Source organism: Sinocyclocheilus anshuiensis, unplaced genomic scaffold (assembly GCF_001515605.1).
Source record: "Sinocyclocheilus anshuiensis isolate Anshui unplaced genomic scaffold, SAMN03320099.WGS_v1.1 scaffold2845, whole genome shotgun sequence".
Lineage (NCBI taxonomy): Eukaryota > Metazoa > Chordata > Actinopteri > Cypriniformes > Cyprinidae > Sinocyclocheilus > Sinocyclocheilus anshuiensis.
Window position 1 is genome coordinate 78,450 of NW_015538120.1, and position 15,677 is coordinate 94,126.

The 15,677-nt window shown below is 39.4% G+C and overlaps 1 protein-coding gene across 1 annotated transcript in view; it reads right to left on the bottom strand.

Annotated features, from left to right (window-relative positions):
* The window catches only part of LOC107683677 (b(0,+)-type amino acid transporter 1), a 166,608-nt gene that overhangs the window by 72,783 nt on the left and 78,148 nt on the right, over positions 1-15,677 (bottom strand). Inside the window, exon 5 of the mRNA XM_016479750.1 lies at positions 11,127-11,214. Coding sequence (XP_016335236.1) covers positions 11,127-11,214 — 88 coding nt within the window. The remainder of the gene's footprint in view (positions 1-11,126; positions 11,215-15,677) is intronic.

Sequence of the window (15,677 nt, forward strand, 5' to 3'; positions counted from 1 at the left end):
TTTCCCTTGATATCAGCGCCTCACACTCCATCCCAGTAGGTGGCGGAATATGCACCAAAAGCTGGTTTGCCAACCCCCATTAAACATCATAAGAAGAAGAAGAAGACTTCAGACAAGGCCACCGGGGGCAATACCCCACAATACTCGTACACCGCAGCGGTCTAAATATACACGTTGGACTTCTAAATATACGCATGATCAGATACACTATATAAAAAGACTCATATCTCCACACTATTCGTTAAGTATACGGTCCGTACCTGTTGCGATGTTACAATTTAGTGATGTTAGCAATGCAAAGTCCGATTCATTTTCGCGAACCAATTCTTTCGGGGAGTTTGGGTCAATGAACCGCATTAAAGAACCGATTCGTCGGTTCCTTTAGTCATCACGCAATGATGTCAGTATACATTTCTTTTCTAACAACTCACTGTCATGTTATATCAATAAAACATTTAAATAACGTTATCTGTGTGAACGCATATTGCTGATTACTATCTTTCGTTCATTTTAGTTAATGATGTTTCTGGTCGCATTTTTATGCATTGATCCTTCATGTTGGATACGAGTCACGACTGACCAATTTTGACTAGCCTACACATAAAAAACGCGGATATGTTCTACATGTATAAAGTATAAGTCTATAGAAAGAATAAAGCATACTAATAAACTCATTGATTTAGCTTAACAACTTTAAAATATAATCTGCATGCACGATAAACCATACACTCTTAAAATTGATAGTACACAAAAATTTAAAATATCATTTGCATGCACGATAAACCATACACTCTTAAAATTGATAAAATATGTGTAAAAGGACTGATAACACATTAATGCAATGTTTTGGTTCGTGTCTTACACAACTGTGTTACTAAACAATTTTTTATTACGTTTTAATATTAAATATAATAGTTTCTTAACAATTTAGATGCTTTTCTTATGAAATCACACAAAGAACCATTACTTGTTAACACATTCATTGAAATAATACTGTGTGTTCATTTCTGGTATGTCTACGAAGATGCCGCGAGACACAAGACCTCAATCTTACTATTTCTCTGTACATTTAAAACACTTAAAGTTGAAGATGGTGAGGAAAAACTATTTTCTTTGTACGCGTCTCTAAACACAACTTTAATAAATCAGTTGTTTTAAGCAAAAGCGATGATTCAGTCCGTTTTATTCAGTCGTAGTGTTTTAGGCATCCGCCTTTTAGTTTTGTTCCAGGAAACAGGTACGACTGTAACTGAGCGTTGTCATGTCTGGCTTTAAGAAATCATGAGGTCAGCAGCTTTTAACATCTCTTAATTCTCTTAATTTTTCACAATTGTAAATGTTTGTTTAGCTTAAATATTAGTTTTTAGTCGGTTACAAAAGTGTCAGGCATGAAGCTTATATTTATGATAGAGCTACAGGTTTCCGGTAGATGGATGTGTGTAAGCTGTGAAATCTTGACAGTAAATGTAACAAAGACGAGAGCGTTACTCAAACAGTCCTCTGCATTATCTTTTAATAAAATATTCCATTGAATGTCACTAAGACAAATTCTGTAACAGCGTTCATAAATGAATATAACACTTTGAAATTTTATGTTTCTCCACTCTTGTAGTATTTTCAGATCTAATCGTAATTGTTAGGCCTTGCGCTTTGTTTCCTAGTTTTCGCTGTCATGTTCGAAATGTTAGAGGACAATATTTCTATGAATTTGCTTGATTTAATAAAATATCGCTTTAACCCGTCCTCTTCATTCGAGTCGTTTACGTTATATTATCCTAGTTTATATCAGATACTAGATCGTTTCTTAATAATTCTCTTCCGTCTACATTCTATTAGGTCTACTCGTTTTCTTTTTAGAACTTTATTAAAAAATATAAAAATAAATAAAAGGTAAATCTTTTAAATGACCGAGTTACCTCGTAATCTTTAAGCAAAATATCTTCCGAAAACTAAATATCTTTGGTGGCACATGCGAGGCTAGGTCAATCCCTAACCAGGGCCCCTTCACCCTCCTCCGCTTTTGAGTGCAATGCGCCACATCTCAACAACCAGCCAACGGTCAAAACAAGACCTCTCCCCCAACAATTTATTTCGCTCGAATGTACGACGCTATACAGAAGGTCCGTCACTACTTCCTCGTGACTACGGCTACATAGCTGTAAGCGAACAGCAGCCGTTCCAATAAACTCTGCAGTTATTGCCTACTTTTCCTAGATCTGCGAACCATGTTGGATAAATCTTACTGATCAAAACTTTATCTACACAGACCGACAGAATCAGCTTCAATGATCCAATTTGTCTGATCCTGACACAATTTTTTCCAGAAATTCAACCAGAAATTGAAATTGCACAAGACCTGGGCCGTCGTGGATTAAAACAGTCAATCCAGATTCAAGGAAACGGCTACAACATTATCGATTAGGAGACAAAGTTTACGTCTTGGAACGAATTCTGAAAAAGATGTCTGACACTACTGGCACTGCTGCGAATGAGCAACTGGAGTGCTTCTGCGCAGCGGGGAAAACGTGTCCTGGAAAAGACGTCGTACACTCTATGTTTAAACAACGTTAAAGAGAGCAAATGATTGATCTTATGCGTAAGATCATTGATGATGCGTCCGATCCAAATCATGATCGTACGGTAGATTCCAAGCGTGTGACAAATCTCAAAAATGAAATGGACGTTGTAAGAAGCCTGAAAAATTATCCATGGCCCGATTTGACGAGCTTGTGTATATAACCGGCAAAGAGCCAATCTGTGTAACTACCAGAAAAATTCTGGATATGATGTCTGAATGTAGCAATGAGATGTACATTGACGAGGTTCTCTTTCTGTGTACGTGTGTAACGGATTTATGTGTAATGCTTGTTCAGAAACAGTATGGTTCCATGATATGTGAAATTATTGAGATGCTAGTCAATTTCATATTACACAAAAACATGTTGGCATGCAGAGATTTTCTTTTCTGGCTAGATAACCTGTAATGTCATCACTATTGTTTGTAATGACAATTTGATCATTTTCTTCACATAATAAAAGGTAAATAAAAGGTTGAATCACTTTACTCATTATTCTTTTCTCCGTGTTCAGTTTTTGGATTTTAATTATTTTGCATACGCCTTTATCCTAAGCGAATGAGTACGATAGAAGCAACAATTCATGGATAGTCTAACGCAGTCCACGTAATTGAATAAAAAGAAAATGAGTAGACCTAATAGAATGTAGACGGAAGAGAATTATTAAGAAACGATCTAGTATCTGATATAAACTAGGATAATATAACGTAAACGACTCGAATGAAGAGGACGGGTTAAGCGCACAGGAAACAAAAACCTCGAAAAATGATATTTGACCCGCCAAATGCTGGCCGAATCACAGAGATGCCGATTCGCACAGGACTAATATTAGCACAGGACCTCGGTGTTCAGCGAAATATGGTAGGTCATTTGCGGGGGAATTTTTACTTTACAAATTACAGACATGGCCGATTCGCATGGGATTAAGATCACAGACAACCTCCGCAATTATTACAAATGACTGGAGGTCACCAGGTAATACTAATCCCATGCGAATAGGGCTTTAGAGAGGGATACAGATCTTAAACATCTCATTTGAGAAGCTACTGAAATAACGTGAAGACATGGTTTCTCTGTTACCCTGGTAAAATGTACGACGTTTTTATATTTTTAGCGATGACTAAAACTAGTGTAAATGTTTTCCTTTGTTTTATATCATGTGCGAACACATAATTTATTTATTTATTTTCATTTAAAAAAGAGAATAAGACACGGGGCGATTGAATGTGCACGCGTGCTTGCGTGAGAGAGAGAGAGAGAGAGAGAGAGAGAGAGAGAGAGCTTTTCCAGCTTAATTTTGGTAAACCTCTCATTTGAAGAATGGCTATGCTTGCCCTAGGAAGACTTTGTTTCACGGAAAAATGTAAGAGGGTATTTATATTTTTTTATTGTTTTTATTTTCAATTTCATTATACATTACAGTGTGTGTGTGTGCGTGTGCGTGTGTGAGAGAGAGAGAGAGAATCTGTTAAAATTGTTTATTTATTCTGTTTATTGTTCACCCCATTCCTTCTCGGGAGTTTTAGGTGCGTATAAACCGGCCATGTCTATGTATTTCGCAGCTCTTTTCTGATTTTCCACAGAAGTGCCGGGGTCTATTTATCTAAGCATGCCTTGGAATGCAACCGGACACGCAGACCCCAGATGAGACAAACCCCCCGGATGAGGGAACGGACCATTAAAATCTTCAAAACATTCCTTAGGACTTAATTTATTGCCTGTCACCGCTCGGACACGGACATACATCTGAACAAACATCATATGTCATCCTCGGAGGTCATAGGTTGACGTCGGAATTTCACATATGCCGGTTTTCACATCTGGATAGGTCACGGGGTCAACTCAACGTGGGTGGTCGCCATGTGGTGGGCTGCGTGGGGGAGGGGAAAGGTCACAAAGGTCAAAGCCATCAATCAAGTTGACATAAGGTGACGGGTATCACTACTAGCATGAGCTAATTGAATAGAATATCTTTATCATTGTACAAGTAACGTTAAAATAAGATTTATTTTGAAAGTTCCAAATTGATAGTAAAGCTTAAGAATACAAATGATTTAAAATGGCAATATAAAATTATCAATTATAAAAAGTTTGCAGCAGTATTAAAATAGTGCAAATAGCTCAGATGTGCAATGCAGCATTAAAACCTAAACAGTACAAACAGAAAACATAATGTAATAAAATGGTAGGGGGTGAATTTATTATTCCATGTACATTTGAGGTTAATGTTTGTACTGGTCTACTTTTTAGTTACAGCAGCTATCACTGTGTTGTTATGAAGTTAGTTGTGCTAGACAATTTTGGAGGCAGAGACAGATTGTGGGGGGCACTAACAACATAAAGTAATGTTTTAATGTTAAGAGTGATAACATGCTCTTGATTTGTATTAGATTATTGTTTTTCTTTTAAAAAATGTTTTCTTTTAAATAACAAGGCAGTGATCACCCCGCATAATTAATGCTGGGTACACACTAAAAGAATTTTAAAATCTTATAAGATCTTCAAGATGTGAGAGACCACAAACATGAGGACAAAAAATCCTAGATTCTAGAACCACCAAGATAATCAAGACATTACCTAGGATTGTCGGAAGGGGAGAAATCGGCCCAAAATCAGCCCGATTATCTTGTGGTGTGTACCCAGCATAACGGACCCTCCACAGACAGCTCATGTCTCATGTGAAAGTAAGGTTCTACTTCTTGTTTCACTGACTTCTTGGTTTGAGGCCAGCCATTCTCGATCTGTTCCCGAAGTTGGGCTAACTGGAGGCAGCTAGAGATGTAGCTGGATGCAGAAGAGAACTCGGAGACTGACAAGGCAAATAAGTGAGAAACAGTGGCGACCATTTCAGGTTCATCTGTTGGATCACTCGTCTCAGGTAATGGGAGTCGAGAGAGGCAGTCTGCTGTTGTGTTGTATCTCCCAGGGCTGAATGCAACCTCATAGGAATAACATAACAGACGGGCTGACCACCTAGCGATTCGCATGCCTGTGCCCTTGGATGTAAGATGCGTTGTAAGGACTTGGTGATCAGTGCGCAGAACGAAATGTCTACCCCAGAGATACGTCCTCCATTTTTCAATACTCCACACGCAAGCCAGTGCTTCCCTCTCCACAGTCGAGTACTTTCTTTCGGCTGTCGAAAGAGTTCGGGTGACAAAACTGTGTTCTGCCTTATCAGTCCAAAGAAAGTTCATGTCAGTGGAGGTTCTCAAAACTTCACGCAGGGGTTCAACCACTGTTGCGTAATCAGGTAGAAATTTACTATACCAAGATGTAAGGCCCAGGAATGAGGGCAGTGAGGCTGTGTCATGGGGAGCAGGTGCGTGCGTGATAGCTACGTTATCAGGGTCTGGATGTAGACCCTCTTTAGAAATTGTGTAGCCCCAAAAATGTCAAGGTTTGCAGCTTAAATTTACATTTCTACATATTTAGTTTCAGACCAGCCTTGTTTAGACAGTGAAGTACAGCATTTAAGCGAGTGCCATGGATGTCCTCTGTGTCTCCATAAACAATTAGATCATCCAGGTAAGCTTGAACACCTGGCAATCCATGCAGTATAGCCATCATGATCTTCTGGAAAGCAGGCGCAGCCGAAGCCAGTCCATATGGGACACGTTTATAATGGAACAACCCATCCTGGGTAATAAATGCCGTTAAATCTCGACTTTCAGGGTGCAATGGAACCTGATGATATGCTGAAGCCAGGTCTATGGTCGAGAACACTGTCGCCCCACACAGTTCTGCAAACAGTTCCTCTATATGGGGCAAGGGGTGGCTATCTACAACTATAGCCTTATTAGGCTCCCTTAAATCAACGCTCATGCATTTTTTTTGTGTCACTACAATTGGGGAGACCCATGGAGATGCATCAACCCGTTCAATTATGTCATGCTCCAACAGGTTTTTCAGTTCCTCAGAAACTGCTTGCCTAACTGCCAATGGCAGTCTTCTCAATTTTTGCTGAAAAGGAACAAAACTTTCTTTCACTTTCACTTTGTGTATAAATCCACTTGCGCAACCTACAGTATGTACTGGCAGTATTTCAGAATTGTCATTTGTAATCAGAGTATCACCTTCAATACGGCAGTGAAGTGCTTTTAGCAGATCCATTCCCAGCAAAGGTGAGCCTGACTTTACTATGTAGAATGTGCCCACCGCAGTACTACCATCATGGAAGACATCTGTAGAGAAACAGCCCAGCACTGGAATAGTCTCTTTGGAATAAGAAACTAATTTTACTTTCGCTGGATTGAGGGTGCATGAAGAAAAATGTTTAGGGTAAATGCTCTCAGGCAGTATGGATACTGATGAGCCCGTTTCAACAATTAACTCCACTGGCTGACAATATCCATCCTTTGTTTTAATTTGCACTGAACAGAGAATTTTGTCTGTCACAGTCTTAGGATCATTCATGTATAATACAGTGAGCTCTGGTATAACAATCTCACGCACCTTTTTCTGTGATGAGCGGCAAACTTTGGCAAAGTGCCCAATTTTTCCACATGAATTGCATACTGCTTTGATCGCTGGACATGAAGGTTTGTTAGCCAGATGGCTGTTGGATCCGCAATGATAACATGAACGCCATTGTCTGGCGTTGGCGACTGGGCGATCTGATGAAGAGGAAGTTGATGTCTTTCTGTCCCGCTGTTTTACATTTCGGTGACTCTGTATGGCCCGTACTTGTGAAGTACCTGAAAGAATCTCCGAGTTATTCAATGCAGTCTCCATTTACACTGCTATGCAGACAGCTTTATTCAGAGTGAGGTCAGGCTCAAGCAAAAATCTGTCCCTAACTTTGTGAATTAGCTGCTCGCTCCACAAGCTGATCACGTAGCATTTGTTCTTCCATGTCTCCGAAATCACATACAGCCGAAAGCTCCCGTAAAGCAGCCAGGAACTGATTAACAGTTTAATCAGTCCGCTGTGTCTTTTGCCTAAATTTGTGTCTCTCGGCGACAACATCAACTGCAGGAACGAAATATCTTTTCAGTGCAGCGACAGCCATAGTATAAGTATTGCCCATGTCTGGAAATGTATAAAACAGTCTTTGTCCTTCTGTGCCCAAAGCATGTAACAGAACAGCTCGCTTTCTTTCCTCCGGCCATGCGTCACCAGTAGCATCGATTACAAGTAGGTAATTTGCAAACATTTTGAGCCAGACAGTAAAAGTAAGTGAAGGCTCACCAGGGCATGGCAGGAATGGAGCCGGTAAAGGAACTGTAAACGACATCCTCGTCGCCAAATGTGATGTTTGTACGTTTTGTAATAAAATCAAGAAGCAAGCACAGACACGAGTGTGTATTTTCTCTCTCTCCTTTACTACTCCTCCTCTTTCTTTTCTCCACTGCCATCTAGTGGCTGCACAATACCTCTGCAGACACAACACAGACGTCCATATGAGAAACAATTACCGTCCGAATCGGGCAGCAAAGAAGCAAAGCCGAGGTGCTGACGGCAACGCGCTTCACTCTTTGTCCTGATCCAGAAATTTTCCTTTTTTGTGCAGTCCTGGGTGACCGAGTGCGCTCTTTATCCCTTTGTGAATTAATTGCTCAATCGCTTATTGTGAGGGAGTGTGTAAATGTTACCATGTTCTTTTTTCCCCTTGTATTTATAGTTGTTTTGATTTACTCTTAATTTTTGTGTAAATGCTTTCATTTTTTTTTTTCGGAAGCAGTAGGGATAGGGTGCCATTTTCTTTCAACTTGTAATTTTGCCTATGTTTATGTTAGTCAGGGAGTCAGATAAGACTTTATTTATTTATTTTTCTTTTTTTCAGGTTATTTAGAGTTTCTATTGATAGCTAGATTGTTTTGTTTTTGTTGGCCTTGCCCTCTCCTGAAGATTTAATTCCTTTGTTATTCTTTTGTTATTAATAAAAAAGCTATTTGCTTAATTGTGTATTTGTTGCTTTTCTGGATCAGGGGATTGATGTGACCGTCAGACACATTTTCTTTCATTTTTTGTTACAACCTCGCTTACCTCTAGACATATCAGTACAAATTTAGGTCTACACCAGCAGAACTGTCAGGGACAATATTCCCTATGTGCAATACCCAAGCTCCATGCAAGGAAAGTCACTGCGTAGAACCTTCCTCTCTTCCTTACCATGTCAGGCAATTTAATGCCTATCCCAAGGGCAAAGCTCAAAGGACTGCTAATGCTAGCCTTTTATACTAGACATTACCTTTTAAGAAATAATGACTCAAGATATGAAATTTCCCAGCCTAGTTCAAAAGAGGAGCAACCTTCCTACCTCAGTAGAAAGGTGCTCGTGTCCAGCTGGCTATAGGCAAAAATCTCTAGAGACCAGCACTCTCAAAGGTGCTTGTCAACAGGAAGGGATGCTAATAAGGCTACAAGGCCACTTCCCACTGGGGCTGAGAGATGTGAGCAACTGTGACTCAATGGAAGCCATTGGAGAGCTAGGCTACTCCACTCAGATACTGCAGTCGCTGACCAAGTTCTCAAATTCCCAGCACTCCCGAAGGTGCCTAACAACAACAAGGGGTCCGCAGCGGCACTGCAGAGGGTCCGTCAATTAATATTTGATCACAAATTATTTTTTTGTTACAAAAATTAAAACATGGGTAAAAAATAACACAGTCAATTTTAGATATAAGCACCCTGAAACAAAAGCAAGAGCACCCCAGCTGATACTGTAATAATATATTATTACCGATTTAACATATAATAAACCGATTTAACAAACGCTCCATTGCATTTTTGAGTTTGAGCTCTGGTTAATATGAAATTTTCCTATTTACAACATGTTTTTGCAGCGGTGAGAATGCCTATAATAATAATCTTAAATGTTTCACTGTGCATTGCTATTCTTGTTATGGAGCCCTTGTTTACACATTACATCTGCACTTTATTCACTAATTTCAGATACTCAGTGATTTGATTCTTAATTGTCCATCTCACAGTAAAAATAAAAAATGTTAAGTTTTAGTAAACTTGAAACTATCCAAATAAATATTTATTTTTCCATCTGACAGTAAAATTAAAATGTGAATGCAAAACATGCATCACTCTGCAAATCCATTAAAATAATATACAACAACTGCAAACAACTAATTAATTGTGATATTTATCTCCACATGTTGATTTTTATGATGCATAAATCTAAATTTTAACAATAAAAAATAGCCTAGGCAGTAATGCATGTGCAACCACAATAATGTGCATAGTTCTGATCTACTGTCTTAACATAGTATACATATAACAAGGCTATATGCTTAATATGTAGCTCTGCTTGACACATTTTGTATCGGGGGTCCCTGCTCCGTGTCTCTGTTGCCTAAGGGGTCCTTACCCTGAAAAACGTTGAAGACCCCTGCTCTACACCAAAATGTTTGGGGGAGGAAGCTTCGACTTCATTGTTTTCAGGGAGCTTCCTACTTAGGGGACCCCGATAGGGGGAGGCAGTTTCAACCTGAGCATTACAAAGGAGCTTTCTGCTTAGAGAACCCCAATGTCTGGGTGAGGCAGATTAAACTTTGTTACTATAAGGGTGTCTCGTACTTTACAAGAAAAAATAAGGAGGAAACATTTAGAAAAATAGTATCAAGACTGGTTGTGCTCTAAACCCTCACAGTCAAGTCCTAAAATAAAGAAGAATATACTATTTATCAAAAATATTTCCTCCATTAACATCATCGGTCAAGCTTCAGGGCCTGATGTAGCCCTGTGAGGTGTAAGCAACCTCTGGAAAGAATGGGGAGGGGAAGAGAGGGAGGGAAGATGTTCCCTTTTGATATTTCACTCATACTGCGTCGCTAGACTCTATGGGGAGAACTCCTTTTTCTCTGATGACTGAAGCCTTTTCAATCAAGCAGTGTAACTGCACGGCCATTGGTTCGTGCTGTAAATTAAAAATGAACCAATGGCTCGGCAGCGGAGTCTCTTCAATCATCTCTTCGCTGATCTACGAGACTTGAAGCCGCTCACCACTCACATGCCTTGCTGTGGATAGAAGCTGATTCAGCGACCTGCGCTGCTCTGCTGTTTCCATTCCACGCTTCCAGCTCGAGCCGCCTTCAGCATTCGCGCAGCTCTCGGCTCATCCCCTGCTGCCATCCGGTGAGCCTAAAAGAACTTATTTCTAAAGAGGTAAGTTCTGAAAGAGCAAATTTTCTAGCGATGTTGTTGCAATGTTGTGCTGCGAGTGTGGCTCGTGCAGCCAGCACGATGCAGAAGGGCAGTGAGTGCTTCGCCTGTGTGGGCAGCACCCATGCAGAGACTGTGCGCTCACTGAGACAGAATGCTCTCACTGAGAGCATGAGTCCCGCTCTTCTCCGCTCGCAGACTGCCTTCAATGAAGGCAGCTCCACTCTTCCATTTCTCTTCTCTCAGCAAAGCTCTTAAAACAAATATTTATTGTGAAGCATCTAAAGCTCTTTACACAGTACTGCAGACAATCTGAATTTCCCACAAATGTGAACACGATAACATACATTTGCAATAAATGAATAAATAAATGAATGGATGAATTGACTGTGCATTTGGGGTAACTTATCTTTAGGTGCATGATGTTCTCACCGTAATTGTCCGCGGAATATCAGGTTTCTTGATTTTCAAATACAGCAGACCTGATACTGTGATCCCATAAAAGAACCAGGCAGCAAAGCTAGAAAACAAAAGGAACAATATTAAAGAAAAAAACTTCACATATGTTCACTTCTTTTTTTTATGATTTTAAAATCAGACAGAATCTTCAAATGAGCCAACACTATTTAAACTCGAACTGACAAAAATTCAAATCTAAACTCCCAGAAGCCCTTGAGACTCATTCACCCAGAACAGCCCAGCAACACCCTAGCAACTATCCAGACCACCCTAGTAGCTGCCTGACAACCACATAGCAACCACCCAGAACAACCTAGCAACCACACAATCACACCTAGCAACATTTTAGCAACATTAATTAACATTGCTTACACTATCAGAAAAACTAACAAAAACAATTATTTTTTGTATTTTTACATTATACATTAACAATGTAATCAATGTTCTATTTATTAAAGCTAAGTATGAATCTCATCAAGTTTTAAGCATTTTACATTTATTCCAAAATAATAACTCAAGGTAGTAACAACTTAAACACTATATATTTTTTGTCAACTTATGTTCAACTATTCTTTTTAATAGTAAACTTTTAACTTTTATTTTAATTATTATATTATTATTATTTATTTATTTATTTTTGCTCATCATTAGTCATCAAAGCTCAGTCACAGACACAGAGATTTGCTTTAACTTTCAGCAAGCTGATTACTTGCTAAAAACTCACAGATCATGTTTTCATGCCATTTCAAGTCTTATTTTGATGTAACAAAGTGGTCACACATCTAATGCCGAGTTCACACTGCACGATTTTCAAACTCGTCGGATCGCGTTGTTTTCACACTGCGTGACTATCTGGGGTAGCATTCAGTTGCTGCTGTGTTCACATTGCACGATGGATCGGCGACAGGGGCTTTCACACTGCATGACTTCACAATAGGAAGAATCGCCGACAGCTCTGTCTGGTCCGCAAACTACGTTTCACAACAAAACACACGCGAGAAGTGATAAGGAAATAATGCGAGAACCCGCGTGCGTCAGACCGGAGTTCTCCAGCGAGACTGTAATTATTAAAAAATATATAAATATATAGCCCGCAAATTGTCTGTGAGCAGATTTCCAGCTACAAGGAGAAAAAGAAAAACAGATTATGTAGGAGGGAGATGTAGGGAACAGGGATTGGGTGTTCTGCAAAGAGAGTTGGAGGTAAATAATTTTGCAGTAACTGTTATGCTGATGTTGTGGCTGGTCAAGCAAATGTTTGTGCTTGTTTCTGTATGATATAATTTTTCATATATCTATTAAAATACTGATATTCTGGTCTATAACTCTTCCCCGAACTTCCCTCTGCCCTGTATCTTGGTCTCTCATTGGCTGTAGGTCATCGCCGATGTAGTTTTCAGTCAGAACTCATTTCACACAGCATGATTGTGAATCGCCGTCAGCTCCAGATATTTAGCATGGCAAATATTTTGCGGGCGTCGGCGACGTGTCGGCGATTCCCTCAGATCGCGTCTTTGATAATTCATACCGCGTGATTGTCACTCGCGTGAACGAGCACCGATTTGCCTCCGATGTCAGGCATTTGTCTGCGATTTCGCAAAACCTGTCGGCGAGTGAAAAATCGGGCTAATATCGTGCAGTGTGAACTCGGCATAAGTGTGTGAGTTTACTTACTTTTTTAAAAATTAGTCTTCCCATTAATGGCATTGTATTGTTCATTCAGACTGATTTGCGAATGCAAAATGTGCACGAACAAAAGAGGCAGGATTTATCGCATGAACTAATCACAGCCAAAATGGCCGAACATAACCAGTCATATCCAATTATATCATGATGGAGGCATTGCCTCCTCTCACGTGACTTCACCCTATTCATTCTCAATTACCCACCACCTAACTCACGGCATGCTTTGGGGGGTCTGTTAAAACTCTATGAACACAATAACAAGCATTTTTTTTAAAAACGGGGTACAATGAGGTGACATTATTTTACACACCCTTCAACCATTGATCATTAAAAGAAAATGTAAAAGTATAAAAGTAATAACAAATTACTTTCAGCATACCACGAATAACTCCTAAAGAACCTCCTTCTATCCACAGCAATATTACAGATGTGTTAAATATCATTACAGTAGTATGTCTTTATTTCGTGTCATTTTACAGCATCCGTGTAAAAACAAACCTGGAAAGAGACATGAGGATTTGGAGAGAAAAATGAAAGATTCTTAGTGCATTCCAGGGAATTATATCGTAATGGTTTATATAATAAATAAAATCAGGCAGACCACAAATGCACAGTATATGTTGTCTTTTTTTTCATTTACTTATAGCGGAATCAGGAAGTAAATAATGCAGTGGGCTGAAAATAGCTATTCTATAGATATTGTTGTTAGATTACATCACATTAATATACCAAACATAACGTAATTTTCCTGACAACTGAAAACATAAAATGAATGAAAATTTACAGCCCATTCAGTCAAAATGTTGGAAAATGATTATTTGTAGCCCAATCCTATGATTTGAAACATTTTGTTGCAGTCTTTTTGAGTAGAACTTTCCCAAACCGGAAGTGCCTCCCATAAATTAAAACGCAGTAGGCTCGTTAGGAAAAAGGTGGATAGACCCTTTTCACATGGCATCACGCAACTTTCGTTCCGATGAGAAGCAGGTTATTCTTACTTCCGCCACCATAGTAAAGTGCTATCGCTACCAACATGGAGTTCACCCAGACACTTGTACACCTGCCACAAATGCGGTTAGAGAATGACTGCAGCTTTCTACTCTCGTCTTTATTCAAGGTGGTGCATCTGGCATATCAAACAAACTTACCGAATACCGATTGTCGAGATTTGCCACTTGGAGTCAAGGGAGGAGATGAAAATGGCCCTTACGAAAATTAACCATGATTTTATTACAGTAACCATGGTTTATCTATGGTTATTGTAGTAAAATCATAGTAATCATAAAATTAGCCATGGTTTTAATATAGCATTTGCACTAATGGTAAACTACAAAATTAACTATGGTTTTACTACAAGAACGATGGTTTAGCAATGGTTTTTGTAATAAAACCATTGTAACCACAGAATTAACCATGGTTTTACCATAGCATTTGCATAGTATAGTTCTGCTACGGGGTATTCATGTATGCTATATGGGGGTTATTTCATGTTATATGTGCAGCAGCAGTCTTTCTTACATGCTCACAGCAGCATGTTGTGGATGCATTTGCAGTAGCAACGTCTTGGTAGCAGCTGCAGCAGCAGCGTAGCAGATCTATTCTGCCAAGACCAAACACATTAACATTGTCATGTCCATTACCATGCCAATCCCTCCAAGAGTTGTCATGACAGAACTAGGTTTTTGTAGTAAAATCACAGCAACTACAAAATTAACCATGGTTTTACTACAGTATTGACAGTGAAACCATAGTGACGACGAAATTAACCACACATAGCTTATGTGTTTTCTAGTAAAACCATAAAATACAAAATTAAATATGGTTGTTCTATAATATGTGTGCTGACCCTTTTATACCATAGGAGCAGGGGCATAGCCATAATTTCAAATTTGAGGGGGACAGAAATGTCAAATGTAATTAAAGCTGCAAGGAGCGATAAAAGGGCCCTCACACCCGGGGCTCACTGCCACCCAGTGGCCATAGGAGAACAGCAAACGTTGGGCAATATGCTTCTAAAGTGGTAAATATTTGTGCCAAATTTCCTGATGCCAACAGGTGGCGCTATGATTATAACTGAATATTGGCATGTAGATGTCTTCAGACCAGGACTCTTACCAAACATGTGAAGTTTGGGGCAGATCTGACATTGCATGTTTAAGTTAGTGTAAAACAAGAAATTTCCTGTTGCCAGCAAGTGGCGGTATAATTATAACTGAATATTGGCCTTTAGATGTGTTCAGGCCAGGACTCTTATAAAACGTGAGAAGTCTGGGGCAGATTGGGCATTGTATGCATGAGTTACAACAACTTCCTGTTTCATAGTATTAATAGCATGCTTTAGCACTTAGTAAGTGTTGCTAGCATGTCTGAGCATATTTCTAGCATGTTTAGCACACAATGGCATATTTTACTGTCTTGCTAATAGTGCATTACAGTGTAAAACATGTCCCTTCCTATTGACAGTAGGTGGCGCTATGACTAAAACTGAATCTTTGCATGTAGATGTGTTCAGGCCAGGGCTCTCATCAAACATGTTAAGTTTCAGGCAGATTGGACACTGCATGCCTGAGTTACATGAACTTCCTGTTTCTCTGCAATAATAGCATGCTTTAACACTTAGCTAAGTGTTGCTAGCATGTTTTTTCATGTAACACTGGCTTTTTAAATTTCTAAATTTAGGGCAGATTGGACACTGCATGCCTGAGTTACAGTAATTTCCTGTTTCACTGCATTAATAGTATGCTTTAGCACTTAGTCACTTCCTGTTGCTAGCAGGTGGCGTTATGACTATAACTGAATTTGGGCATGGGTGTATGTGTTCAGGACAGAACACCTATC